The sequence below is a fragment of the Lagopus leucura genome, unplaced genomic scaffold (assembly GCF_019238085.1).
Source record: "Lagopus leucura isolate 7727_CA_CO unplaced genomic scaffold, USGS_WTPT01 Super-Scaffold_739, whole genome shotgun sequence".
NCBI classification, from domain to species: Eukaryota; Metazoa; Chordata; class Aves; order Galliformes; family Phasianidae; genus Lagopus; species Lagopus leucura.
The window spans coordinates 9,651,676-9,679,053 of record NW_024962255.1 but is presented as its reverse complement, the minus strand read 5'-3'; the positions used below and the strand labels follow the sequence as shown (position 1 = coordinate 9,679,053).

The 27,378-nt window shown below is 36.6% G+C and overlaps 1 protein-coding gene across 3 annotated transcripts in view; it reads left to right on the top strand.

The window, feature by feature from the left end:
• The window catches only part of CTNNA3 (catenin alpha 3), a 418,023-nt gene that overhangs the window by 232,256 nt on the left and 158,389 nt on the right, over window positions 1–27,378 (top strand). For all 3 annotated transcript variants that reach the window (XM_042862647.1, XM_042862648.1, XM_042862646.1), the window contains exons 8-9: window positions 20,169–20,249; window positions 23,817–23,969. In XM_042862647.1, coding sequence (XP_042718581.1) covers window positions 20,169–20,249; window positions 23,817–23,969 — 234 coding nt within the window. The remainder of the gene's footprint in view (window positions 1–20,168; window positions 20,250–23,816; window positions 23,970–27,378) is intronic.

Sequence of the window (27,378 nt, the reverse complement as noted above, 5' to 3'; positions counted from 1 at the left end):
GCCTTTCACGACCCCGTGCTGGCTGGGCCTGATTCCCTAGACACCGCGCACGTGTCATGCGATCTCACCCAAGATGATTTGCTCTATTAATTTCCCCAGTACTGAGGTCAGGCTGACAGGCCTATAGTTCCCTGGATCCTGCTTACGGCCCTTCTTGAAGATGGGAGTCACATCAGCAAGCCTTCAATCCTCAGGGACCTCACCAGTTAACCAGGAGCGCTGATAGATGGCCGAGAGGAACTTATCAATCACCCCCACCAGCTCCCTCAGCACCTGGGGATATAGCCCATCCGGTAAAAGACATCATAGAAAATATTAATAGATCTCCAAAACTCTGTATTACTATTTGAGTTAAGGTGTTAGCCTGTCTGCTGGCTATGGCGTGCAACCATAGTAAGAACTGCCTCAGTGCTTGGTTGCTGATATTGCTCTCCCTGTTGTTACAAAATGTTTCACAGAACTAGGGCCACATGGCATCAAGGCAATAGAGATGTTCATTTGAGAGTCCTGGTGAGACTTTTTGTTTTTAAACACAGATGTAAGGTACAAGCGAACTAAATCTGTAGTAGAGGAAGAACTGCATTACAATTTAAGCTCCCAGGCGGTGTTTTCAAATCAAATCCCTATCTTCTTAGGCCCTTGAAGACTCCTGCATTGTCAAAATGTTGAGACCAATTCTATTAATGCGTTTATGGTTGTATCACAACTTCGTCTACTGTCATAGGAAGTTATTATTGTTTATTTTTTTAAGTTGCTGCAGCCTGTCCCGCTGGTTTTTGGCAGCCTGTCTGCTGAAGTCCGTTATAACCCAGTGTTCAAGGATCTAAAAGAGTCTGCTGAATAAAACTTGGCTATATAAATGCTCTTTCCTACCAGTTAGCATAAAAACACTTGTAAAGTGTCCTGTGAAACATTTTAATATGTAGCTATAAAGAACTACCACAGCTGTAATGTTGAAACATAAATACGTCTGAGTAAACCTAGTGCTTAAGGTACAGTCTTATTCATGATAGTGAGTTATTATAAGGTGTTTGGTATATCAGTTAAGAAATTACTGATTACTGAAATTGTTGATGTACCATTTTCTTGCCTAGTCTTCCTTGCTTTCAGATAAGTATTATAACTCATATTTTACATATTTTAAGTCATATTTTAACTCTTAAGACAAACATTTCATGAGAATCTTGCAACATTAGCTACTGCACAATAAAAGCTGATGAGAATAGTTTGCCAGTGCTCCGTTATCGCTAATTATTACTACCTTCATTACACTTTATTTTTCAGGCAGGCTGGAGCTGCAGTGTATGCGGTTGTGTCCAGACAAATAAGAAAGATTTGCAGTATTTATGCTATACAGAGACAAGTATTAGAAAAACAGGAAGATAACATGGCTATTGACATAATGGATACTGTCTTAATACAGTAGTGGCAGTTAGTTACATAAAATGGAAATACACTTTGTTTGTTAGGCTTTATAGTAGTAATCAGTCAAATTTTCTTGTCACAGTAGCTCTGGATCTTTGGAAAGCAAGGGCCATTGTCCTGTAGACTGAAGCAGGATGGTAATTTCACTCATACATAAGGTGATCCTTTCAGAGCTGGTCTTTGTCCAGATATACATGTAACTCAGAAGTGTGACTTGTAGGAACGCACTGGTGAGGCCAATCCTGTCCACTCTTTAGGATCTTGCTGTGTTTCAGCACACTTGTTCTGTGTTTGTGTGTGCCAGCTTATCTTTATTTTGTGCGTGCCAAATTATCTTTAAATTGTGCATTACATTTCTGTAACCGTAGATAATTTTTTCTTTTTTCCCCTCCGGATAGCATCTGACCTTCTTTTTATTTCCTGGTAGGGGCATTTCCCTGGCATAAGATTCATATTTCCCAGTTTCAGCTGTTTAGTGCCCAGAGTGAATTTCCAAGAGCCTACCTGCATCTACATTATTGTCGTTTTTTTTTATATCTTAAAATAGTCCCTGTTAATACTTGCTGCTGAACAGATATTACAGAGCATACTTGATTTTTTTTCTTTTCTTGGTTGGTCAAATGATAAAGTTGGAAATGTTCTCCCTTGCTTTGGAACAGTGCAGTGCGCTTTAGTTATCTCTGTGTCCTTTTAGAATGGAAATAGTGTTAAAATCTAACAAAAAGTAGTGGAAGTTGTTACTTTAAAGGAGACAATTTTATCTTTTTTTGTCTGTAATTTTCCACTTGAGTCTAAACTTAAGACTCTATATTCCTGTCACTCACAGGTTGTCCAGGCTGCAGGTTAAATGTGTGAGAGGCATGGAGGCCTCTGGCTGGTTCTGTGCACTGAGTTCTGTGCTCTGACCCCTTACGGCCCTTCTCTAAGGAGATCTAACTGGGTAAATGGTGCACTCATCTGGATGTAATGCTCAGGTCTGAAGGCGCATGCTCTAAAATAATGTACTGACTTGTTCTCCTCTTTTCCCCCCCTTCCCTCCCCATATTACCTGTGACTTCTTTAATTTAAATATAATCTGTACAATTGATTTTTTTCTCTACTTAGGCTCTCAAATGTCTTTCTCCACTATTTCAGATACTCTGAGTGGATTTTATCATATAATGAAAGTGTTAATAGATTAAGTGTTGCTAATTCTGGTTCAGGCTGTTTATTTACTTTGCAGCCATTATGCTATGCTATGAGCTTTTTACTGTTTTCAGCTTTTTTTTTTTTTTTTTCTTAAATGAGCACTGGTGGAAAAGCACACATCTGTGGTCTAACTTGTTCTTTTTGTATTGACTTATTTCACTGTAGAGCTCAGAGAAATCGTAGGGTGACAACACTTAAAAATAAATTATGGGGGAGTTAAATTCAACAGAACACTGACGTGTATGTGCATGTTGTCTTTATCCCTCTCTTTTGTAGTTTTTCTGTATCTCAATAGAAGTGCTGTGAGATATATGCAAGAAAAGACAAGATTTGAATGACCTAAGGGTCCTGCATAGAAGCTACCACATGGAAGTTCTGTAAACCTATGAATGAATAGGGCAAAATGTGGACAGCCAGTAGAAGCCACAGACTGTCAGTCAGAGAAAAGCCGAATTTGAAGGAAACCAATGCAGAATCTTTGGCTTTTATGAGGAGGAAAAAGGAACTGAAGTCAGAGCGCGTGTAGAAGCTGTAGGGAAAATATGTAGTCCAAGCAGGACTGTCCTGAAGCAAATGTAATTCAGAAGAGGATTTGATACCTGTATAGAAGGTGAACAAAACTTAAAGCAAGTTGCAGCATTCCAAGTGAGGCCTATAGAGGGGCTGCCTTCTGCTTTATGGAAAATATTGGTGCGTGTGATTTATTTTCATGGTGTTTTTCTTCACTGAGATTTTTATTTCTTCTTCCCTTTTCTCTTATTGTTGCACTTTGCATGCTTTGAATTTCCTTTCCCCTGCACCAAGAGCTTCTTTCGTTAGTCTGTGATCTTCCTTTTGCTCTCCGTCTGACATGGATATCCTGCCCATGCATGACCCTCTTCATAACAGGGTCTTTGCATAGTGATTAGAGTAATTAGAAAAGACTGATCTTTACTTGTTAGCCCATAAAAGTAGATTTACATTGCACAGAAACACAGAGAAGGATTTGTTTGCTGTGCTGTGTTTCAGGAGGTCAGATCAGAGATACTTAAATTGGGATTCAGGTCCTTAGGTGGGGGTAGGCTAGCATTTCAAAGCTAGAGTTCTGACCTAGGTGTAACAATGTGACTCAGACCTATTCAGAAAGGTATTCCTGGTAAAATTGCTCTCAGAGATTTTGCACATATGTGTATGTGCACTGAGTGTTGCCTTTGCAACACCTCAGTAAATAAATAAAAAAAATGCCTTGGTGTTTTTTGTTTGTCTGCGATCTTGTTGAGAAAAAATGAGAAGTATCTTTTAGCAGAGATAAGCTTTAAACTTCATCTCCCATATCAGTGATCACTAGGGGTAGCTGTTCTGCGGTATTATCTTTATTGAGGAAGTTACCTTAATCTCTTTGTGAATCTGGCAATAAATTCTTAGTTAACACAAAACGAGTGACAGATAATGAGCGTTAGTGTACTCCTAGGGCTATGACACGAGATACATATATTAGAGAGTTTCAGTAATTACTTAATGACAAGGTATAGTTTTCAAAAGCTTTTGAGCTACCTAAGTTTTATTTAAGGTACAAAGAATAAGAGGGGCTGAATCTGAATTGTGTAGTGGAGCTACAAGATGTTTACAGCCTTTATATTGTTAAGCTAAAATAGCCTACATCGTCTAACATTTTGGTGACAGGAGATACATTTTATATAATTTACTGATCTTGATAAGCAAAATATTGAATTGAGCTTTTGGTGAATGAGTTTCTGCAGTTTTGAAAATTGAGTAAGAAAGGGCTTCAGTTTTTTTCTAGTACACATCCAAGAACTGAAGAAATGTTTGAAGTATGATTTTACATCTATGGTGAATTGTCCGAAAACTGACGCAGGATGAATTCTTCATGAGCTAACAGATGGCATCTTGTGTCCTTTTTATGAACCATCATACAACCAGCTTTTAGAGATTCCGCCTGAATCTTCTGTGCTGGCTCCTGTTATTTTGCAGTACATTTGCTTACAAAGGGGTTTCATTTAAAAGTATTTTTCAGTGTTACAACTTTTTAACATTCATTGAAATTTAAATTCCAAGAGTGGTACCAAAGTTGTCTGTGCTCAAAATAAATGCATGTTGTACATACATTAAATTGGTGTCATTTGCTGACTTAATTGAATCAGACATTGGTCTCATTTATATATAGAATAGAAATTAGATCAATTTTGTCTGTTCAACTGTTGTAACAGTTTGTATTGCTATGCTTATAGGATTAGGACCATGGAACACCAGGGGCTAATTGACCTGGTTGGTTCAGCAGTAGTAGAGATATCTTTGGTTTTGTTCCACAAAATTCTGTTTCTCTTTAAAAAGATGGATAAAGCCCTGCTTTGCATTGCAACATCACTATGTCAATAGTAAACATGTTGGAAGTTAGAGGTCCTGTTCACAGACTTCACTGTGTTAGCCTTCCCAGGATGTCATTTAGTCACCTGGCTCATCTGCATTCAGCTTTCCCTCTTTACCCAACTTATTCCCTAACTGGAAAGCTGCTTATGTTTTATGTCTCCAGAGTCAGCCAGTGTCTTTGTTTACCAGCAGTGTCTGTGCATATTGTGCTTGAAGTGGATGAGATGCTAGCCTCTAAGTGGTGTTTTTTAAATTGAATTAGTATGTTCTAAATTCTGGGATGCCAGTGTCATGTGAAACAGCTTTAGAAATACAGAACTAACAAGAATTGGCAATTCATGTAATTCTCTGCCCTGTGTTGAAAATTCTGTAGAGCTGATGCTTGATTTGGGTTGCTTCATTTTTCTTTCCTCGCTGGTTTCCATCATGTATTATTTATAGTCTCTGAGTATTCTACTCTTTGGTATTTCAATTATATATGAAAATGACAGTAAAGCACTTCTTGTGCTTCTTAGCAACTTGTTCTTATTTCTTTTCTTAGTTTTATCAGAAAAGTTATTCTGGTATATGTAGGTTTACTAGATGCATTGAATATTTAGGCTTTATCTTGTTTTTATTTAAACTGAGGTTCCAGGTGGAACTTAAGCTGTATTTATCTTTCACTGTGCTATTAGATGTCATTAGGTAGAACCATTTTTTCTTCATGGCTCTTTAGTTAAAACCTTAGTACTTGCTTGTACTCTTTACACAAGAAGAGTAACATTTTCAGTAAGTTCCATAACTGAAGAGTGATAAGTGAGATAAGATGTTCTGCATATCCTGGGATCGTTATCTCTTTATTGTATGAGAAATTATTATTTGCTGTGTTTCATTTAGCCTTTCTGACCTACTCTGTGTGCGTAATTTCTGCTGTCACTTGAGTGATGATGTTGTCTTGTTGCTAAAGCAGGAATAGAGCTAACATGGCTACAAGCATTTTTGAGGCTTTTGTACTTAAGGAATCTTTGCAAAAACAATACTTATAACCTCTCTCCCTCTCAAAACTTTTTGAAATATGGATGAAACATATCCGGAGAGTGCAAAGGACACAGAACCCACATCTGTTTAGGAACTTTCCAAAGCATGCTCCTATTGTGCTGCTCACAGTGGATCTAACTGATATCAACTCAAAACTCTGTTTTTTCCTATTCTCTGTAGCCTTTGTCTACCTGTTGCTCTGCTCTTCAGATGTGAGTTATTCAAGAAAAAGACCGTGGCTTTTTAGATGTGCAAAATAATATGATAATTATGATACAGTGAAATCACTGTTGGACATTTCACAGGTTTGGTGTTTGAAATTGGTTAGTATGGAAGTAGACCTGAAACACAAACTTCTGTGCTTTTCTGAGAACGGCTTTGAGTGATCTCCTTGGAGTTACGTGAATCAGATGCAGCTGCTGTGGCCTCTGTCTTGGTCTTCTATTGTCCTCCTTGATCAGGCAGCGAGCACAAATAGTTGCCTAAGAACTTAACTGGATTCCCGCGAAGCAGGAGAATCTTTAGCCCTTGCTCTACTGTCATGGATGAAGTGTCTTCAGGCAGACTGTAGGTGAGTGTGTGGGGATCGCAGCATGTGATGTCTTTCCATCATCTGCCTTCAGGTAGTGGCATGATTCTCTCTGGTTTTCTTTAAGTACCATAGTTGCTTTAGATGGCCCTTCAGGGTTTTGTGGTAGTGTTCTTTTTTTTTCTTTCTTTCTGGTTTAGCGTGTTTTTTTTTTCTTTCTGGTTTGAGTCTGGAAACAGCTGTTCCCACCCAAGTTGCCACCATAGTTTAGTGAAGCACAGAGAATGAAGTCTTTTCTAAGAAGAGCCTTCAGCTTTGCCACTTTTATGCTTGGTTTGTACCCTCCAGTTGTTAACTTGTCAGTATATGCTGTCAGTTAGTAGTTAAGTCTGTGCATTAGTTCCCATTTGAGGCTTCTTGTGTATAGCATGATTATGTTGAATATTGGCTATTCTTACAGCGAAGCATAAAGGCAGTATATCAGTAATTAAAAAAAAAAAAAAAGAAGCCTCAGCTTGATGGGCAAGCAAAACCAAATCTTGGTTCTACAAACTTGTTTCAGTTGCCCATACTTCTCTTATTCTCTCCTTATGTGTAAGAAACAATTCTTTCATAATTATCATTTGATCTCTCTTTTTTTATCACATAACTAACCTTTCCTGGAAAATTTGCTTTGGCTTTTCTGCTTGGCTTTCCCATTCTCTTTTTATATGATTTTGGTTTCTCTCTTATTAACATTCTTCTCAGACGCTGTCACATCAAATTTGTTCTTTGTTACATGGTTTAGTACAGCATGAATTTTCTCTTATGCTATCAGTGCAATCTGACATAAAGCTTTTTCATGTAAAGTTGCTCTGATATTTTGTCGGATTTCATTAATGTGGTTTTGTGTAATTATTGTTTTAGATGTTTTTAATATATAATGCTGCCATGTGATTGTAGAGATATTTTATCTACATGGGAACATGTACCCTAGTTAAAAATGAACAACTACAGCCTTTAATATCCTCACCTTTGAATAATACACCTATGCATATCAGCAAATACTTAGATATATAGTGAACAGCAGCAAAACCTGAAGCAGCAGACAAATGGTGGAATTAAGATTCTTCTTCACATCCCTGATGTCCTCTCAGCAGTGTTCATATCAGCACAGTCTTTAAATGCATGCTTGCATGTTATGTTTTCTCCATATTTCACTGAGCACAGAGTCCATAAACAGTCCCTTTCTAAGTTTCTTCTTTTGTTGATTCTTACTATTGGAAGATCTGTATCTAGCTGTTGACTGTATCTGGGCCTGCAACAACATTTCTTAAGTGGAGGCATCTTACAGTAGTAAGAAAAAAACAAAAAACAGCAGCTTTGTGTGGGCTTGAGGTTTTAACCTTGCTGTCACCTAGAGCTCCATCATCGCTTTTACTAAGTGCTGCAGTGTTTCTGAAGAATCAGGAGACAATGTGGTTTTTGAGTGTGGTGCTACCATCGGTGATTGCATGAGGAACTCCAGAATGATCTGCCAGCTAACAAATGAAAATGGTAACTGACTGTACCTGTGGTTAGCATATATACAAGGACTTGCAAAGAATAAGAAAGGCCTTCTGTTCTCTGAAATCTCCTATCATTGTGTATGTTTGACTTGTGCCTGTCCTTGCCTGTTGCTCGTTGTGCTTCAGTCTTGTCATTGAGTGGCAGTTGCTCTGAACCATGTACAAAATCGTGATCGGTGAGGGGAAGGCTGAGAGCAAATGCTCTGTAGATACAAGGAAAACTTTCAGATCTCATATTGTTGTGCATCAGTATACCCACTTGTAGAATACACAAACAGAATACTGATCTTTTAAAACCTGGGTTGAAGGTGATCAGTTGTAATAACCAGAGTATCTACCAGTGAATTTACAAGTATGCTACAACTCATAAGTAGTATTTACAGTGATCCTGCTTCTTTTTTTTTAATCTCAGGACTTGTATGTATTTTTAACTTTTTAAAAACTTTCTGTGTAATTCAGTAATATCTGTAAACACATTTACAGAAATAAAAGATTACTCACTAGATTTCAGCCATGTATTTAATTGAAATGGAAGAAAGAATATAAATCTTAAAGGAGAAAATGCTCGCCTGAGCTCTGTAATAACTACTGCATTAGTGAAAAATGTTACTTTTTATGCCTTTTTATTCTAGGCTCCTTTTCTCATCATTTTTTTTCTATTGTGTGGTGGCAGTACACAAACATATCTCTTACCATGCTTGCAAAAATGCACCAAGATGTATTTTAGAAGGAAGTGCTTGTCTACCTGAAGTACAGCCTTTGCTAGATTCCAAGGTGTTTGGTTTTTGGTTTTTTTTTTGACCTCTTGATGAGATCTGAGTCACATACTTTAAAGAATGTCTTCCGGTAGACCTAATCTGAGTCTGTTACATTGTTACTTTTTTTTTTTTTTTTTTTTGCTTACGATGCTTAATGTACATTCAGTACAAATAGTCCATAAAACCAGTGTGTGCCAGTGGGTATTCAGATACCTTGCATGATTCTGTTTTTCCTGATAACTGTCGTTACAAAATGCTGTCACCAGACTGGGCATTAATTTCTCTGTTGCAGAGCAATTGTTATTCGCTTATGCATTAAATATAGTTACCAGAAAGAATGAATAGTACTGGTAAAATCACTAGCCAAGACAGCCTGTAGAAGGTGTTGTCTTCTTGACCTCCAGACATAGTCATTGCACGATTCTGACCTTCTATTACCACATACCTTTTCTTTCCTATTGCCTGTTATAGCAATTCTGCTTGAGCTTTCTGCTAATATCAGGACTGTTCATTACCCTGTATTTGGTCTTTGCTGCCTGTCAGTTGGAAGCTAACTTTGTACAATCAATGATGCATCAGCTCCAGATTTTAATTTATTCATCTCTCTCTTAAACCTTTCATGACTTTTTTTTCCTTTCTGCTCCTAGCTCTATTCATCATAGTACCTAATTTTCCAACTGAGTCTGCTCTCGTTTTCTTACGTTTTCTTTTTCCAAAACTTGGAGATTCCTAATTTAGGAAAACAGTCTATGAAATGTTAAATTTACAAGTCCTGCAGAAAGATACTTGCAACTTAAAATATGATCACTTCATTACAGTGTCAGCAGTGTTGCAAAATGAGTTTGAATTATTCCATGGGATGCTTTTTTTTTTTTTTTTTTTTTTTTTTTATTTTTATTTTAATGCAAAAATAAGTTGGGAAAAATGCAGAGAATTCCAGCACAGAACCATAGAGCAGTATGCCCTGAATGACTTTACTGATTTCGTGTATTATTTTGCAAATCCCTGCCCTCTGAAGATTGTAATTTTCAGCAGTCTTCCCTGCTTGCTATCACATACAGCCTCCCTTGCCCTCTTAGCTGCAACACTTATCAGATTGCTTTTTTCTTTTTCTTTTGGTAGTGCGGAAACCCAGGATCTCAGTACGCTTCTTTCACTGAGAGTATGATCCAACTACCACAGTAACACTCAAGTTTCTCACTGTCCAAATCAATCTGCTAAATAAATGACTGTGCAGTGGCCTCTTTCCTTGCAGTTGTCAGTGTAAAAAGATCATTCAAGTGCTCTTTTATCAATCTCTTTCATGTTCTTTGCTCTCTAAGTGCTAATAGCAGAGACTATCTTCAGTGGAATAGATTTTCTCTGTATAAGTTGTGACTTTTTAAATAACATTTGTGTGTTGAAAGCATTTAGTCTCAGGCTTCGGGGAATAATAGCTCAGAGTCATTTCATTGTACTGAAAAAATGATGTTTTATTCAGAAGTGACTGATAGTACTGAATACTGGTGAAGCGATTTCATCAGCTATTGTTTGCTCTTACAATCCCTAAAACATCTTGTATTGCTGTACCTCTTATCTTGTTGTCCTCCATGTAGACAAAACATACAAAGGAATTCATACAATCTAGATTCACTGTATGTAGAGAATCTGATGAGTGTTCAGTTGAACAATTTGTAGATTTAAGCCAGTTGCCTCTTTAAGCCAGTTGCCTCTTTCTCTTACATACAAGCTGTTATTTTCATTCGTTGATCTTTCTGAAATTTCTTCCAGCCTCCTTGATTCACAAATCACATTACTTTAGTTTCTCTGGATTGCATAGGGATTAACTAATACATTTAGTACCTAACTACATGGAGTTATACCTACTGGACTCCCTGAAAGGAGGTTGTGGTGAGGTGGGAGTCATCTTCTTGTCCCAGGTAACTAGCAGCAGGATAAGAGGGAATGGCCTCAAGGTGAGCCAGGGGAGGTTCAGGTTGGATATCAGAGAAAATTTATTTTCCTCAAGAATGGTCAGGCACTGGAATGGGCTGCCAAGTAAAGTGGTTGAGTCATCATCCTGGAGGGTGTTCAAGAAATATTTAGATGTTGTACTAAGGGACATGGCTTAGAGGGGAAGTATTGGTGGTAGGTAGACGGTTGAACTAGATGAACTTGGAGATCTTTTCCAAAGTTGGTGTTTCTATGATTCTATTGTCTTCATTTGGAATTTCATACAATCGTAGAATCTTTTGAGTGGGAAGGAGTCCTTAAAGGTTATCTAGTGCAATTCCCCTTCCATGAACTGGAACTTTTGCAGCTAGATCAGGTTGCTCAGATCCTGGTTGAATCTGTCTTGAATGGCTCCAAGGAGGGAACTTCGACCACCTTTGGGCACCTTGCTCCAGTACCTCACTACTCTTGTCTTAAAAAAATTCTATATGATTTCCAAACTAGATCTTCTAGTTTGGAATTATCTCTCTCCTTGTCCTATCACAATTGACTCTATTGAAGAGTCTGTTCTCTTCTTTCTTACAGCTCCCCTTTAGATACTGAAAAGATGCTGTCAGGTCACCCCAGAACCTTCTCTTCTCCAGGCTGAATAGCCCCAGCTCTCTCAGCCTGTCCTCATAGGATTCATGTTCCATCCCTTTGAGTATTTTTGTGGCCCTCTTCTGGACCTATTACAATAGATCTGTCTCTCCTCTACTGAGGACTCCGCATCTGGACACTGCGCTTCTGGTGAGGTCTCACAGCACAGAGTAGTGGGGCAGGATCATCTCCCTAGCCCCGCTGGCCACTCTTCTTTAGATGCAGCCCGGGATATCGTTGGCTTTCTGGGCTGCAAGTGTGCATTGCTGGCTCATGTCCAGCTTTCCATCCACCAGGACCCCCAGGTGCTTTTTGGTAGAGTTTTGCTTCATCCTTACATACCCCAGCTTGTATTGGTGGTGGATGTCGTCTCAACTCTGGTGCAAGATCTTGGATTTGTTGAACATCGTGAGGTTCTCCTGCACCCACTGCTTGGGTCTCTGAATGGCATCCAGTCTGTTGGGCATGTTGACCATGTCACACAACTTGGTGTCATACGCAAACTTGCTGGGGACACTTGATCCTGCTGTTGATGTTATTGATGTAGGTGTTAAAGAGCACAGGTCCCAGTACTGACCCCTGAGGAACACCACTTGTCATCGATGTTCATCTGGACACTGAACCATTGACTGCCTGCCACTTTAACTTTTATTTTAAAGTATGAATGTAAACAAAACCAAATTCATAACATTCATGCTAGCTGAAACACCTCATATTTGCCTGATGTTGAGCTTAAGTCTTTGACATGTATGTTTTCATAGTTTCAGCCTGCAGATCAAATTCTCCCATGGTTCCACCTTTGTCTCAAGCGGATTCCTTCAAATCATCTGACAGAAATGCTATAGAGTATGAATTGTGTGTGTGTGTGTGTGAGATTAGTGGATTTGTTTTCTTAATGAAACAAGTAGGATTCTCTTTGCTGACGATTATGTGTCTAGCTGAAATTTCAGATCAAGGCAGTCTGAGGGAAATTAGTCTTCATTATCTATCCACACTGATATAAGAATATCACAGAGAATGCTGGTGTTTCATTAAAAGTTAATCTCGTGTCTATTCTGTAACTGGTAGTGAATAGGATCATTTGGATTATTTCAGAAAAGTATGTCAACATAAAGATGTAATTTTAAAAAAAAATAATCCCAGTTTTATAGTTCTGGCTTCTAAGTGATACCATGTTACATTTGGATGCTGTGTGAATATAAGGAGAAAGTAGTGGATGCTGTTGGTTGATCTAGAGGGGCTATGAGGTATAACAAGTGAGACTTCTTTGTTACCAGGAATTATTTTGTAATCATTCAAATTCTGTGTATTTCCTAAAAAACCTGCTGATTGATATAAATATTATTAATTATCTTAAGTCAGTTAGGAGCTATGTAACATACTGCATAAAAATATCACATCTGCAACCAAACTAAGGTTTTGTTGTTATTGTTATTGTCTTGAAAGATGCAAGATGTGCTTTTGCTTTGCAGAAGAAATAGTATTTCAGAACCTGTACTAACTCTACTCTTGGGAGCTGTTGGTAGTAGGCGAACGGTTGGACTGGATGATCTTTTAGGTCTTTTCCAACCTTGGTGATTCTATGAACTCAGTGCATCTCCACGTATGGAAGAATTCCAGTAGCTTAGGGCTGGAGATTTTCCCATTTGATTTGACCGTAACTTTGATTTAAGAGTGCGGCTAAAAGCTCTAAACAATCTGGATGAGAAGGACTGTCTTAGCAACTCTATTGTATTCTCCTCCCCCTTCGTCCCCTTCTTCCCTCTCATAACAGCATATGATCTCTAAGGACTTTATATGATAGTTCATCATAGAAAAGCCTTATATTGCTGCTGTAGGAAGAGCTTTTCTCCGACTAATTTCCAATTTCACTGCTTTGAAGCTGCCAGAATATTTTGGTGAATGGTGGATGGATATTTGATCAAAAATTTTTGTACCAGGGACTTAGAAAAATTGTTCCTTAATGAAAAGCAGATGAACCTTCAGTATGTGTCTTGTTATCACTTTGATGGTATAAATATTACTCTATTTCTGATTATACTTGCATCATCAGTGAATAAGGCAATATCTGATCAAAATAAGTAGAAGAAATTTTTTATTTCGTTATGATTTCCCCAAGTAGTTGAAAGCTGAAGTACAACGTGAAGGAAAGGACCATTGGCTGTATGACTTCTTTATGAAGCATTTGTTGCATTTGAAAATTGAATTTGAAAACCCACTGTGTGTGGGTTTTGATTTTGCGTTGGAAATAGTAAGCAATCATTTTAATTGCTTTGCAACAGACCATTTGTGATGCATTCATGTTCTGTGACTGTATCCGAGATGAGTATTAGGAAAATAAGGATGTTTTGTGACCACGTTGGAATCAGACTGAAATTTTTCTACTATTTTAATTTTAAAAAGCATGTGAAGAACTGATATAATGAGATACTGACCCTGTGTGTCAGACACAGTGAAAACACAAAACTGCATAGGTTTTCCCTCCCTCCTGCAGCTTGCTCACATTCCCCTTTTGAGAGGATTTATGAGCTCATGCTCAAATCAGAAACCAGGGATCCGTCTCTGTCCTTGGAAGCAACTTGACTGCTCTTCTTGTCTTTGGGTGTCTCACACCAATATTTCACCAAGTTGACACTAAGGTGCAATGTGATTCATCTTCCACCAACAACATTATTTCTGAGAAAACAGGATTAATTATGATTTTTGCAATACTTTTTATTATTTAAGGAGTCATAAATTCTATTTTTATTTCCTTAGGCTGTATTATCCATGCTCATCTAGAATTAAATTTGTTTTTTGGTATTAAGAACAAGTTATAACTGAATGGCAAAATGGAATTATGCAGAGAGGGCTTCAAATTCAGGATTTTTCTTGTAAACTGGTTGAGAAAGGGAAACTCGCACAGTGAGGAGAGCCCCCCATACTCCATCCAATATTGGCAGAGGTTGAGGTGATTCATTTCTCCAAGAGCACTTCGCATCTCACACCGTTAGATCCATAGGGAGCATTACAACCGGAGAGAGAAAAAATTGCGTATTGAAGATGCTGAAGAGGGTATCTATAGTGAGAAAGAATTTCACATAGAAGATTCCTTATTTGCTCAATTACATATAATTTTTTGTGCCCTTGTCATCTAAAGCAATTATTATTATTTTGTTAATGTAGTACCTTGTTTTCACAGAAACTAGCTTCCTTGAGTTGGGTGTCTGTAGAAAAAGTGCACTAGATTTTTATTAATAGGAATGTGTAGGGAATCTTATCAAATAAAGATAGTGTTTTCAACTTAAAATACTTTTTTTGTGTGTGTGTATTAGCCTGTATGAACAAAAAGAGGTGATAAATATTCTTGTAAATGAGTTTCCTTTTGGCTCCTTTTGATACTTAATAAAAATGTACTCTGAAGTGCTTTGTGAGAAGGTCTGGAATCTTCTGGCTTTTCGAAATAATTTTTATTCTTCAAAATGTTAGAAACATTGAGTTCTTTCTTTTCTGTCTTGTCACAGGGTTCCTTGAGTAACTCTAAAATGTTCACTAAAGAGATTTCTCAGTCGGTGTTAATTAGATGCTGCTGTTGCTGAATTCTTGAAAGATTTACAGATTAAATTTAAAATAAAAAAAGATAGAAAAAAACATGTTTGTATGTTTAAGTAGTCCCATTGTTTCAATGAGGTTACTTGCAACAAAAACTATTCCTGGCAAGAGATATGAGGCCTTTTTGGAAAATTGTTTAAAATCTTGTTTTTTACTTGAAAATTGTAGTTGGAAACTTGCGTGGTAACTTTTTTTTCCTACTATACTGCAAGACAGTAATGGTAGTGAAGGTTTTATCTCTCTGAAATGAAATGACAGCAGTGTGAGTGGGGGGGGTGGGGGTGAACAACAACAGAGTAATTGTTAATATGGGAAGGTGGATGTATTTGGGTACAAAGAGGTCTGATAGGAAGACAGCTGAAACTTGATTTCCATGTTCTGGTATTAGAAAATTCAATGTATCCTAAGAAACAGCGGTGTAAAGGGCCTTGTGCTTTAAGTGTAAAAATGTGGGAAGTCTCTGGCTCTTTGCAGTTCAAATGTCACTGCTGGCATTGGCAGTGCAGGGAGCAAGGGTAAGGAATGGGGGCAGCCTAGTGACAAGTGCATTCATGAGAAGGAAGGCTGCTGCTGGGAGTGACATTCATATTGCTTGGTTCCTGTTGCTTGTTCATCTGGTGGAGGTGTCAAGAACAGAGGCAATCCTGTAAGATCTGCCCGCAGACCTCCTTTTGACAGTAATTGTAAAGAAGTTATTCAAACGCTGATATGACCCTTCTGTGCTGTGTTAGATTGTTTCCATTCTGGGAATGTTTCTGTAGTCCTGTTCTTCTGATATGGCTGCCCAATACTTTGTTTCTAAGTACTGGTTCACTGCCAAGCACTCCTGATTCTTCTCAGATCTCTTAACTCTGCACTTGACATTCAGGTAACAGGGACTTTGTTTTAGTCCAGCAAAGAATGTCAGTAGTGATATTAGTTTTGTTTACGTACTGATTGCTGAAACTCTGCTCCTAATTTTGCCCACTAATCAAGGGGATGAGCCTTTTTGCCCTTCTCTGTTAGTTCGTATGTTTCTAATATAAAGGAAGACATTGTGCAATAGGATTTACTTGGATCGTTCTTTACAAAGGTTACGTGTGTGTTTGTTTTAAGACAGATGCTTGAAATATTCCTAACTTTGTTGTATTGCAGAAAAGTATTTGAACCAACAGCACTTTCATGAGATGAATATGGAAGCAGATATTATTTATGGACTTGCACAAACCCATTGATGTAACTTTCCATTGTAAAGACAACATTGTTTGAATATACAGTGAAGTGTGAAACTATTTTTCTAGATACTTTTTTCATTACTGTTATGCTTTTCTGTAGATTTCACAGTGACCTTTGAATTCAAAATGTGAAACATTTATAAGCGCTATACACTCTAATATCTACTGTGTGTCCGGGGCCCCATCTGGCCTGACCTATAATACCTTCAGGAATGGGGCATCCCCAGCTTCTCTTGGCAACCTGTTTCAGAACGTCACCATCTACATACTAAAGAATTTCTTTGTAATATCTAACTGAAATCTGCCCTCTTTTAGTTTAAAGCCATTCCCCCTTGTTCTGTTACAATCAGACCATATAAGTAGTCAGTCTCCTTCCTATTTAAAAGTGTCTTTAAGCACTGGAAGGACACAATGAGTCATCTCCTCTAGGCTGGACAGGCCCAGGTCCTTTGATGTCTCTTTATAGAAGAGGTGTTCCAGCCCTGTGAGCATCTTAGTGGGGCTCCTCTGGATTCGCTCCAGCAGCTCCGCATCTTTCCTGCACTCCAGATGAGGCCTTATAAAGGCAGAATAGAGGGGGACAATCACCTCCCTCACTGTTGCCATCCCTCCTTTGATGCAGCCCAGAATACAGATGGTGTACTGAGTTACAAGCGCACGCTTCTGGCTTGCGTTGAGCTTCTTGTCCACAGTGCCCCCAAGTCCTTCTCTGCAGTGCTGCTTTCGGTGAGATCTTCCAGCCTGTGTACATATTGCCTGGCTTGCAGGATTTAAGTTAATACTTGTGGAAACTTTAGTACCAGTGCATACTCAAATAAACAGGCTCTATTTCACACAGATGGCTCTCATTAATTTTTGTCCCAACAATAAGAGCATTTCAGTTCCCTGTAACAAAATTCTTGGTTATGGCTGAAAGAGATGTTGTTCTTGAAGTCACACAGTAAATGCTAACACTGTTTACTATTTTAATACCTGTGACTGGCTGTATCCTTATTATAAATCTAGCTCAAACCTATCAAACTCAGTACTTGAGAATAGTCATTTAGGTACTTCTTCCCAAATTTCTGTATAATCCTCTAATGAGCGCTCAGACTGGAAACACAGTGCAACTGTTAGGTGTACATTTGTAGCACTGGGTAAGTATAAGAAAAATGAAATTGGAAACTTTATCAGAATAATGTTATTCTTTTGTTTAGAATCTCTCTTGAAATCAACAAAGTATGAAATCTGAAGAACTACTTTTTTACTTGCTAATACTCTAAAGTGTTGGCATGTACCTACCAAAGACTACATTGTCAATAAACTCTTGAGTCCTTTAGGGTTGTGTGGGCAAGGCGAATGTATTCATTTTCACCTGTGTATCTTGTGAAGAAGGACTTATAGTATCATGATGTCATGACCACCTGCTGTTATAAAACACTGGAGGCTCTTTTCAGCTAAGCATCTGCATTTAGATGTGTGCTATTTTATATGAAAATCTGACAGGAATGTATTTATCATGTATAATTTTTAAGTCACCTAAAGTTGTTTGCAAGTGTATGAAAAAATTAGTCCTGTATTGTTGGTAATACTCAGCATTTATCTTCAGGCTATGCAGTGTTAATTAAAATGTTTGTTTTCATTTATGGAAGTGTTAATAATGTGATTCTGTGTTTGTAAAACGTGTATTGAGTTAAAAATGCATTGAAATAAGAGCTGTATATTGCTTGTAATATCTACACAAGGGAGTCATATAGTCATTGTGACGTATATTTTACAAAATAAAACTGTAGCTGCATACAGGAAAACTGAGATAAAGGAGTTAGTTCATTTGCATGATTTTCATAACCTAGAGTCTAGAATTTCCATAGCCCTTTCCTCTATTCAGTCACCTTTAGAGGAATGAGCTACTTCAGAAAAGACTTGTTTATTTTTAAATACAGCAGTCATGAGAAGAACACTGAGAAGCAGATGCAGAATATTTCCAGTGCAGTCATTTTAGCTGTATTACTGGAGAGTGGTATATAGTGTGGACATTTTCACTTTCAATGTGCATTTGTTTGTATCACAGACTTTTAAAACAGTAAATATGTTGATTTTAAAAAGCACAATATATGGTCAGCAAATATAGAACTTTAATGTCTGCTGTCATGTAGGTATCTGAAAATCTTTTGAGCTTAGTAGGCTTAACTGAAAGGAGTAATTCCATCTTCAAAGGCACTTGGGGCTGATAGTGATATTTTACAGAAGCTGGACAATGCTATGCAAGGTCACTGACCTTTAAGTGTACTCTCTCAGCAGACTTTGTAGTTAGATGTCCCTCTCATAGGCTGTACGCAATTCTGAAATAGTTCAATCTTTAAAAGAATGATATATCTGAACAGGAATGTGTTTTGAAGCTTCGTATTTCTTTAAGGAAGAAAGACTATATGAAGCTGTGAAGTAAACCACATTCTTGAACTGTCCATATTTCATGTTTGGAAACTATGTTTTACAGTATATTTAGGTTTTGTTGTTTGTTATGTACTTTCCTATTAGCTGCCTCAGTGACTTAGATTTGCTTAGAGCCAATTGTATCATCAGTTACCTCCATTGAAGTTGCAGATTACTAGGGGAACTTGTAAAATGCCAAAGTATTTTTACATGCATTATGTCATCATTGGTAAAAAGACTACAAATACAAAACTTTCAAAGAATGTGCCCATGCAGAGCTATAACTTTTGTCACGTAAAAAGTACATAGATAGACATTGAGCTGACTTATGTCCACAGAACTTTTATTGGGCCTATTTTCCTAGCATTTTAGAAAGGATTGATTTTGTTAACAAAGCTGACAATAGCTTGCAAATCTTGTTACGAGAATGTTACTTACTTTGGTTCCTAGGCAAGTGCTGGTTTGACAGTCATGTTTCTATAATGATCTCTCCCTCCAAAATATATATTTGATTTTCTACCTGTGAAGATTATATGCGATTTCAGAAACTGAAGATAGTAGGAAAACATCAAAGTATTAATAAGGAATCTTGAAATAATTTTTAAAAGTTGTAGTTACCTTTGCTGGTATAAAATGTACCAATCATTTAATGGCATTTATGATGTTACACATTTAATGTAAAAGGTCCTGGGTGTCTCTAGTCTGTTTTAATGCTAAGCATATTGCTCTGTTCACTGATATTTAAAAAAAAAAAAAAAAAATTTAGCAAGCAGTATATGCTAACATGGAAAAAAGACTACTTAAGATAACTACTATGGTAGTATCATACACGAAAAATACTGGGCAGTAGAACAAAATGCTTTTCAAATAGTTAACAATGATATGAGTGCTTTGCTTGTAGACAGAAATAAAAAGTTAAGATTGTTTGGAAGGTATACAGCTGATTCCCTGAAGATCTCTGAAATATTTCAGTAGCTCTATCTTCTATTGATACTGAGAATGAATGTGCTAATAAATGGAAAGATTGCCCATTTTCGTTGGCAGTGTTTATTGCCTTTGCATTGCAAAGTCATGGAAGTTTTGAAACTCACCCATTCTGCTCTGTGGGAGTAAAATAAAGATTATGGGTTAAAGCACTATGAAACAGCCTGTGGACATATGAATTTATGAATTGCTTGTGGAGTGGAAAAAGTGATTTTTCGCAATATGGTGATAATGGATTGGCATCAATGATAATAATTATTTTAATGTTATTTCATTAGTAATCCTGACCTATAAATTACTGTATGACAGCAATTCAGAAGATAAAGTTGTTTAGTTTCTTTCCTACATGCAGTTAGTAAAACTTGTTTTGACTCGTTGGATTTTGTTCAGCGTCACAAATCAGCTTTCTGTGGGATTTTTCAGAAATCAGGGATACTTGCATTGAAATTAGGGAAAAAATAATCCTTAAACATGTCATATATGATTTACCAAATACTCAAATGATCTGAGAACACAAAGAATTGCTGCATAAATACTGTTTTATTTTCTGTCATGCTTATTACAGACTGACAGGAAAGAAAGAAGTGATGCTTTGAATACTGCAATAGACAGCATGTGCAAGAAGACGAGAGATCTTCGCAGACAGGTAAATCTCCTGGGAAACCAGTAGAAAAAGTAGACTTAAGGACTTACCTAAACTGCAGTTTTCAGATTTTATGGCACTACATTTTGTAAATAAACCTTTCTTCTATGTTAGAGAAATACTGAAGATAATTACAGCATATATGTCCAGATTTTCAAAACTGTGCAAAAAGCCGTACCACATTTAGACGTTGGCAGAGTATATGTATGTAGACATGTGCACATGTCTAAGTGTGTGTGTATATATACACTTTCTAGAAGCATATATTGCTAATGTGCTTTGGAAAACAATATTAGCTTCATTCTAAAAGTACTTGAATTATCATTCACTTAATTTTTGATTGTTGGAATACATACCTTGATGGGATCACTGAGTCTATGTCTGGTCTTTCCTTTTTGTGGGAGATTAAGCAACAGAGAAGGGTATTGGGAATACGTGGTCTAGAGTCAAACCTCATGTTTTGCATCCCATTATCCTAAGACTAATGTAAGGTGAGGACCAAAATCTGCAGCTTTGGTGTATTGCAGAAGACGAGCAATCAGTTCTGTATACATCGAGAATTGTTTATGGTGCTGAAAGTGTAGGAAGTTCCAGCTTAGAAAGGAGAGTTGAAAAGCTTGTAGTACTTTCAGCCAGGCAGACCCAGCCATCCATGTGAATGAAAATTTATGACCACACAGAATGTGAACACACATGGCTTTTATCCTATGTGGCACTGGCTGTTTGTCAATTCTCTGGTGGAAGAAAATCCGTCCCAACTTTGTATACAGTCTTACAACCCAACTCTTATGTTTTATGATGGTAAATAAATCTTTTCTGTGTCCCATGGTCATTCAGGAGAAGCCTTGAAAAATAAGACAACTGTATTATGGTATTTGCAGCTAACTAGCTATCCCATTTCCTTTCACATTTCATCAAAATTATGTTCAGTTCAGACACCCTTGTGATGCAGGCGTTCATCATGAGCTCTGTTAACTCTTCCATTGTATTATGCTGTCTCTTCCATAAGGAAAGTAGGCTCCATCTTCTCATTGATTCAAGAAATGTCTCTGTTGCAGCATTTAAAATTTATTTTAAAAAATTACGTTTGTATGGAAGCCTTTGTAAAATGATTGAGTTGAATGCCGTCATGTTCAGCTAATTGACAGTTCAGAACTAGTATCATCAACCAGAGTAGCTCTGTGGCTTTTTGATATTTTTCTAGAAGGTATGAATAAAGAAATACTTCCTGTACTCCCTCCAAGTTAGACAACATCCTCCTCCTGATTGCGTCTCTTTCACTTACAAGTAAGAGATGAATTTTAATCACAGCACAGTACCTTCCCTGATAGCAGCTGCCAGAGCTACGGTTGCTATTGTTCTTTGTTTACTTGTCTTGCTATATTTCTACTTAATTCTTAGCATTTTGCTCTGCAGGTAGTCAGTGCCAAAAACAGACATATAGAGTAGTGGGAAAAAAAGATTGTTTGGATTAGACTGAAGAGAAATTAATACTGCTTCAGGCAGTTCCTTTTCCTTTCCTTGTTTTACATTGCATTTCTTCATTCTTTAATAGAATACAGGCAAAATTTGAAAATCTCAGCTTCGGGTGTTTCTTAGCATAGTTAAAATAAGAACATATTTGAAACTGGTTTGTATTCAGCAAAGACACAGCACTATCATTTTTAGAAAAAGATATTTCATTTTCTGAACTGCAGGATAGAGGACTTCTTGAAACAAAATAATACTGATAATTTATATGAAGATTAATTAATCCAACCACACCAGTAAAAAGCAACAGAAAATAATTATTTGATGAGAGAGAAAATTAAGCTTCTATTTTAAAACTGAATGTCTCGAATTCACCGTGAATGTGACTGAGGTCAGCAGCCCTAAAATAATGTAGTGAGACTGCACAATTACTGTAGCCTGGGTTATGTCCACAAACCCAAACATTTCTCTTGGAGATGATGAATTATAAGCCCTTGATATGCTTCCACAGTGTTCTGTTGTTGATATTATGAATGAAAATCAGTATTTTAGATTCTGATTCCTCAAGGTCACGTTTATATACTTATTTTTAATGCACATGATGTACATTGACGGGAGTTTATCAGTTTCCTTCAGTTGGACACAAATTTTAAAAGATAATTTGGCGGGAGGTTCAGTGTATTTTGATCCTGGTGTCTTCTTCATTTTTCAAATAGCAGAATTAGTATGGATGTGACTGTTCTAAAAAAAAAAAAAAAGTTATAGCATCCAGTTCTATGTTGGGATCTCATAACTTCTGCCTTTGCAAGTGACTTTTGAGAGTGTACAATCCAGATTGAGTCTCCCAAAGTAATACATTACAGTAAGTCAGATGACAAAAGCATTAAACATTTTAAACTAATTTTTTTTAGAAGGTTTTTATGTCTTATAATTTTTCTAGTTGTATGAGTCTTTACTTTTGCAGAGTTTTCACATAAATACATTGAGGCTGTATGCTAAATGGTAAGCTTTTCCTTTAGCAATAGATCTGCTGGCATGTAGGAACTTAAAAGAATTTTATTTCTTTTTTTTTTCTGTTCCAATCAGTATCTTCTATACTTATTACAGAAATATTTTTTTGCTGTAAGGAAGTCAGTAAGCTTGATAATTCACATCTATTTCATGGGTAGTTTTGATCATTGTATTTCATGCCATGTTGTCTGATTAAAATGAGCAGTTGGCATGTGTAGGTTTATAACATGAAATTAAGCTCTCAATCAAGTAATGTCCCAGGCATCAGTTGTAAGATCACATGTAATCTAATTTAAGAAAGCTAGTTTGTATCAGGATGTGATATTTGTTTAATAATTTGGAAGAGAAGTTCAATAATAATTATTTGAAAAAAGGAAAATTGAACTTCAGAATGGTTTACAATTCTCTTTGCTCTATTTGTCTGTTGTCGGGTGGCATGATCAGTAATTCAGTGGAGATACTACTGTGAAGGGTACCATATAGCTAATCAGAGCATATCGTTAGGTTTTCCAGCAAGGCAGAAAAATATTTGGGTAATTTTGCAATTAGGAAATGGTGATACAGAGCATTTTGTGAGTAAAAACATAGTTAAATGAATACTTCCTGTAAAATGAAATAGCTTTCTCCCTTGACACCTGAACTACAAGTAAAAGAACATGGGAGACAAAATTAGGTTTGGCTGAGCAGTGACTTTTAATGTATGGGATCATTTAGGTAGTTTATTCTGTTCGTCAAAGAACATGAGTATTTGTTTGACTCTATTGATTTTTGAGAGGACTAATACAACTTTTAAGTATTTTATGTTACCGTACACTCATTTAGTCACACGTACAAGCGTGCAGATTTATATACTGGTAGGTTAAAACTATCCCTAGCTCTAGAGAGTATTCTCTGTTTAAATAGGAAAACTGTAGTTTTAGTCACGTAACCCTGCCCTTAATGCAGGAATGAAGTGTGTGCATGTTTGTTATACTAATATATCACGACAGTGAACTTTACTCACAAATGCAGTTTGTTAATACATAACGCAGTGTGTGTATAGTAGAATTCTGTAAATAGCTGGTATTAATATAATGCTTTGTTTTGCAGCTTCGTAAAGCCATTATAGATCACATCTCAGACTCCTTCTTAGATACCACTGTTCCGCTTCTAGTTCTCATTGAAGCTGCTAAAAATGGAAGAGAAAAAGAAATAAAAGAATATGCTGCTATATTTCGAGAACATACCAGCAGACTTGTGGAGGTATGTTTGATGGTCTTACGCTTTTTTTTTTCTAACTGCATGGCCTAAGTAAATTGCCTCTGCAGTATTCCCTTTGGTGCCAAATACCATGAAAGAATTAAGGTGGAATTTCAGATAAGAATGCATTAATTGCCTAGGGCCATAGTAAACATACTCTACTTTTGTACATTATGTACATATTTTATATTATGTAATGGTATGTAATAAGATAGTGGGTTTTGTGGTGATGTCTACTTACACTGATTGATTGAGTAGAAATTTGATGGAGGGGAACTCTGCTTTGAGAAAATATTGTATGCATTTCCACAGAAATATTCTTTGAGAAATGTGTGATTTTTAGGGAATAATAGCTCAAATTGTTACAAGGCAATTGTTCTAAGACGTAGTAGACTAATCTTTATGTGTAAATACATAGTGTGTGTGTGTGTGTGTATATTTATGTTGTAACTTTGTATAGTGCCTATAGTGAACAATACATACTTAATGAAATGTTCTCAGTAACTGGCTTTAACAGAGCCTGCGCACAGTGTCATGTGCTCTTGTGTGATTAGTTGTTCCAACTTGTCTCTCTGCTGGCGCTTACATTGTACACGGCTGTTCAAAATGAGTGTACAGTTGACGTTATCTTCAGGATATACACCGGAACTGAGATAATGAATTTGAAAATTCTTATATTGGTTTAAAATACTTTATTTCTCTGGAGCTTGTTTGATATTCAGTGGCTTTTTGTTAAACTATGCTGCTAAGCTCACCAGAACATTAGTTAGATAGTAGTTAGCTGCGTCTATCAGCTACTAGCCTACCAGAAGTAAAGAAAAAATAAATGAAGAAGTATTAATGGCTAAGCAAGTGGTCACTAAGAGACCTTGTACCTACAAGCAGACCTACCTGATTACAAATAAAAAATCAGTCATTTTCAACAGTGTCAGCAAAGAAAAAGAATATGGCAAATGTCATGTGGAAAGTGAGATCACAATTCAATTAATATAAATCGAGGAGTATTTAAATACATTGAAGCAGTGAATTGGAAACATATTTTGGTTTTTAGCATTTCAAAAGATGTTACTTGGAAAATACTTTTTCTAAATGAAAGTTACATTGTACTGTACTGTTGCTTTAATTTACTGAGTAACACAGCAGGTAGACAGAATTAGATCTTAGTAATCTTAATTTTCTGCAGCTTGTTTTCCAACTGAACATGGTTCTGTAGGTAATTGATAGCCTAGAGAGATCAGATATAGGTAAATGAGTTGCCAGAGAGCTTGATCATGCAAGAAAGACAAGACAAATGGAAAAGAAATAAATAGGTTTTGAATCTTTGGTACTTGTATTATCCATCTTATTTATCACTTTACTTACTTTTCGGTGGTGAAACTTCTGATTATAAGTATCACTTGTCCTCTTTGGGATGTCTTCCATGCCTTTTGTTAGGGATATATTTCATAATGTGATGCTGTTTGTGCAATTTTGAGTTGGATATCACGTAACTGAAGATCTAACTCTGTACAATGTTTCCAGGTTCCATGAAGTTTTCATGCATCATTGCATTTGATTAGAGAGTTCTTAAATAGCAGATATTATTTCCATGTTTGTGGGAGAGTACTCGCTTTCTTGTCTCTCTCTCTCTCTCTCTCTCTCTCTCTCTCTCTCTCTCTCTCTTTTTTTTTTTATTCCTTTATTATTTATTCCCTTCATTCTTTAAAAAAAATATATATTAAAAAAATCATCTAAATCCTTCTACAGTTCTCAGGTTATGAAATACAAGGCTGGAATACTATTCATGTACACCATTGCAGAATTGAGCTTCAGCTTCTCTGTAATTGAGAATAATTGAAGTGACTTACTAAGGTATAACTGTGGGCAGTATATGCCATATAGCTATGGAATAACAATGGATATGACAGTTATATGTAAAACGCTTTAAGCAACTAAGTGAAATTACTTGCAAAGAATTATATAAGACAGCAACAATAAATCAAAAAACTAATAAATAAGGTAGATGAGATATCAGACAATTGCAATATCGATAGGAAGGCAGTTTTAACATCCATGTGTAGTTGTCATATATGAGGAATTCTGGTGTGGGCAACAGATCATACAGCAGAAGCCAGTGCTGGAAATGCAGCAGTCCATATTATTATATACAAAATACTTTTAAGAAGAAAAAGTTTTTTTCAGGTGCAAATACACTTCATGCAACATACAACCTCTTGAAGTTACTTGTAAGCTCTGACACCTAGAAAGCAGCTCAGATGCTAGCAATCCCTATTTTCTGCCTTGGAGAACAGCCTAGGATACAGTTGTCCTTGTGGGCTGCAAGCACACCCTACTAATACTAGATACTCTTTATTTTTTTCCCCTAAATAACTGTTCACATTCCCTAGATTGAATGTCACCCTCTGTTTTACCATCTAGTCATTCAGTAACCTAATGTCTCTTTGCAAATCTTTGTAAGTAATTATTTTATTTTCTTCTCTAAATACCATGGCAAAAAAAAAAAAAAAAAAAAAAAAATTGGAGGTTGATGGGGATGCTATGCCCTCAGTGAGATTTTTGGCTTACAGTTTTTGCTGAATTTCCTCTAGACTTATTCCTGAGGTTGGGAGGGGGGAAAAAAAAAGCTAAATCTCTCTGTGCCAGCTGTGACTTTGTGACTTCCTGGTTACTCTGCTGCTTAGGTTTTTACCAAGGCCATGTGTTTCCTCCGCATCCTGTTGTTGGAGGAGTAGCAGGATCTACATGCCTGGATCTTACTATGGAATGTGTAGTACAGCTAACAGTCGAGCACTTTCGTGGCAACCTCATGAAGGCCATGTTTTAGTTGCTCAGTGTATGTAAACAGGTCTGTCCATTTCTGCTGAATATTAGCATTACTCCTGTAAAACATAGTTATGACATTAAAAAAGAAAGGGAAATACAAAGCTTTTTTTAGTACATAAAGATAAATTTTGAAATTCAACATGTGTTACAAAATCAGATGTATACACTGTCAGCTGAAATTTTGTCCAAACAAAAACATCATCTGGAGGTTAGTTTCTGTAAGTAATTTCATTAAAAATATTATTGTTCCAGTTGGTCATGCTTCATACAACATTGTTTAGCTGAAGTGATGATGCTAGTGTTGCACTAATGAGTAATTAGATTATATCAATTCAAACAGAAACAGGAAAGCATAACACAGCATTCATAATGTATTTTCAAAATCATCAGTGAGCCAACGTTTGAATCAAGTTTTCTTCGTCTAATTAGCCCTTTATAGAAGTTAGTACGTTATCACTTCCTATGATTCAGTCAGTTATAAATATTATTGCTGTTGCTGAATTGATTTTACATTTTCATTTGCATGGAGAAATTTTTAAAGTAAATTTTTGAACCTAGACCAGCAAGACCTGTGTATTTGTATATTCAG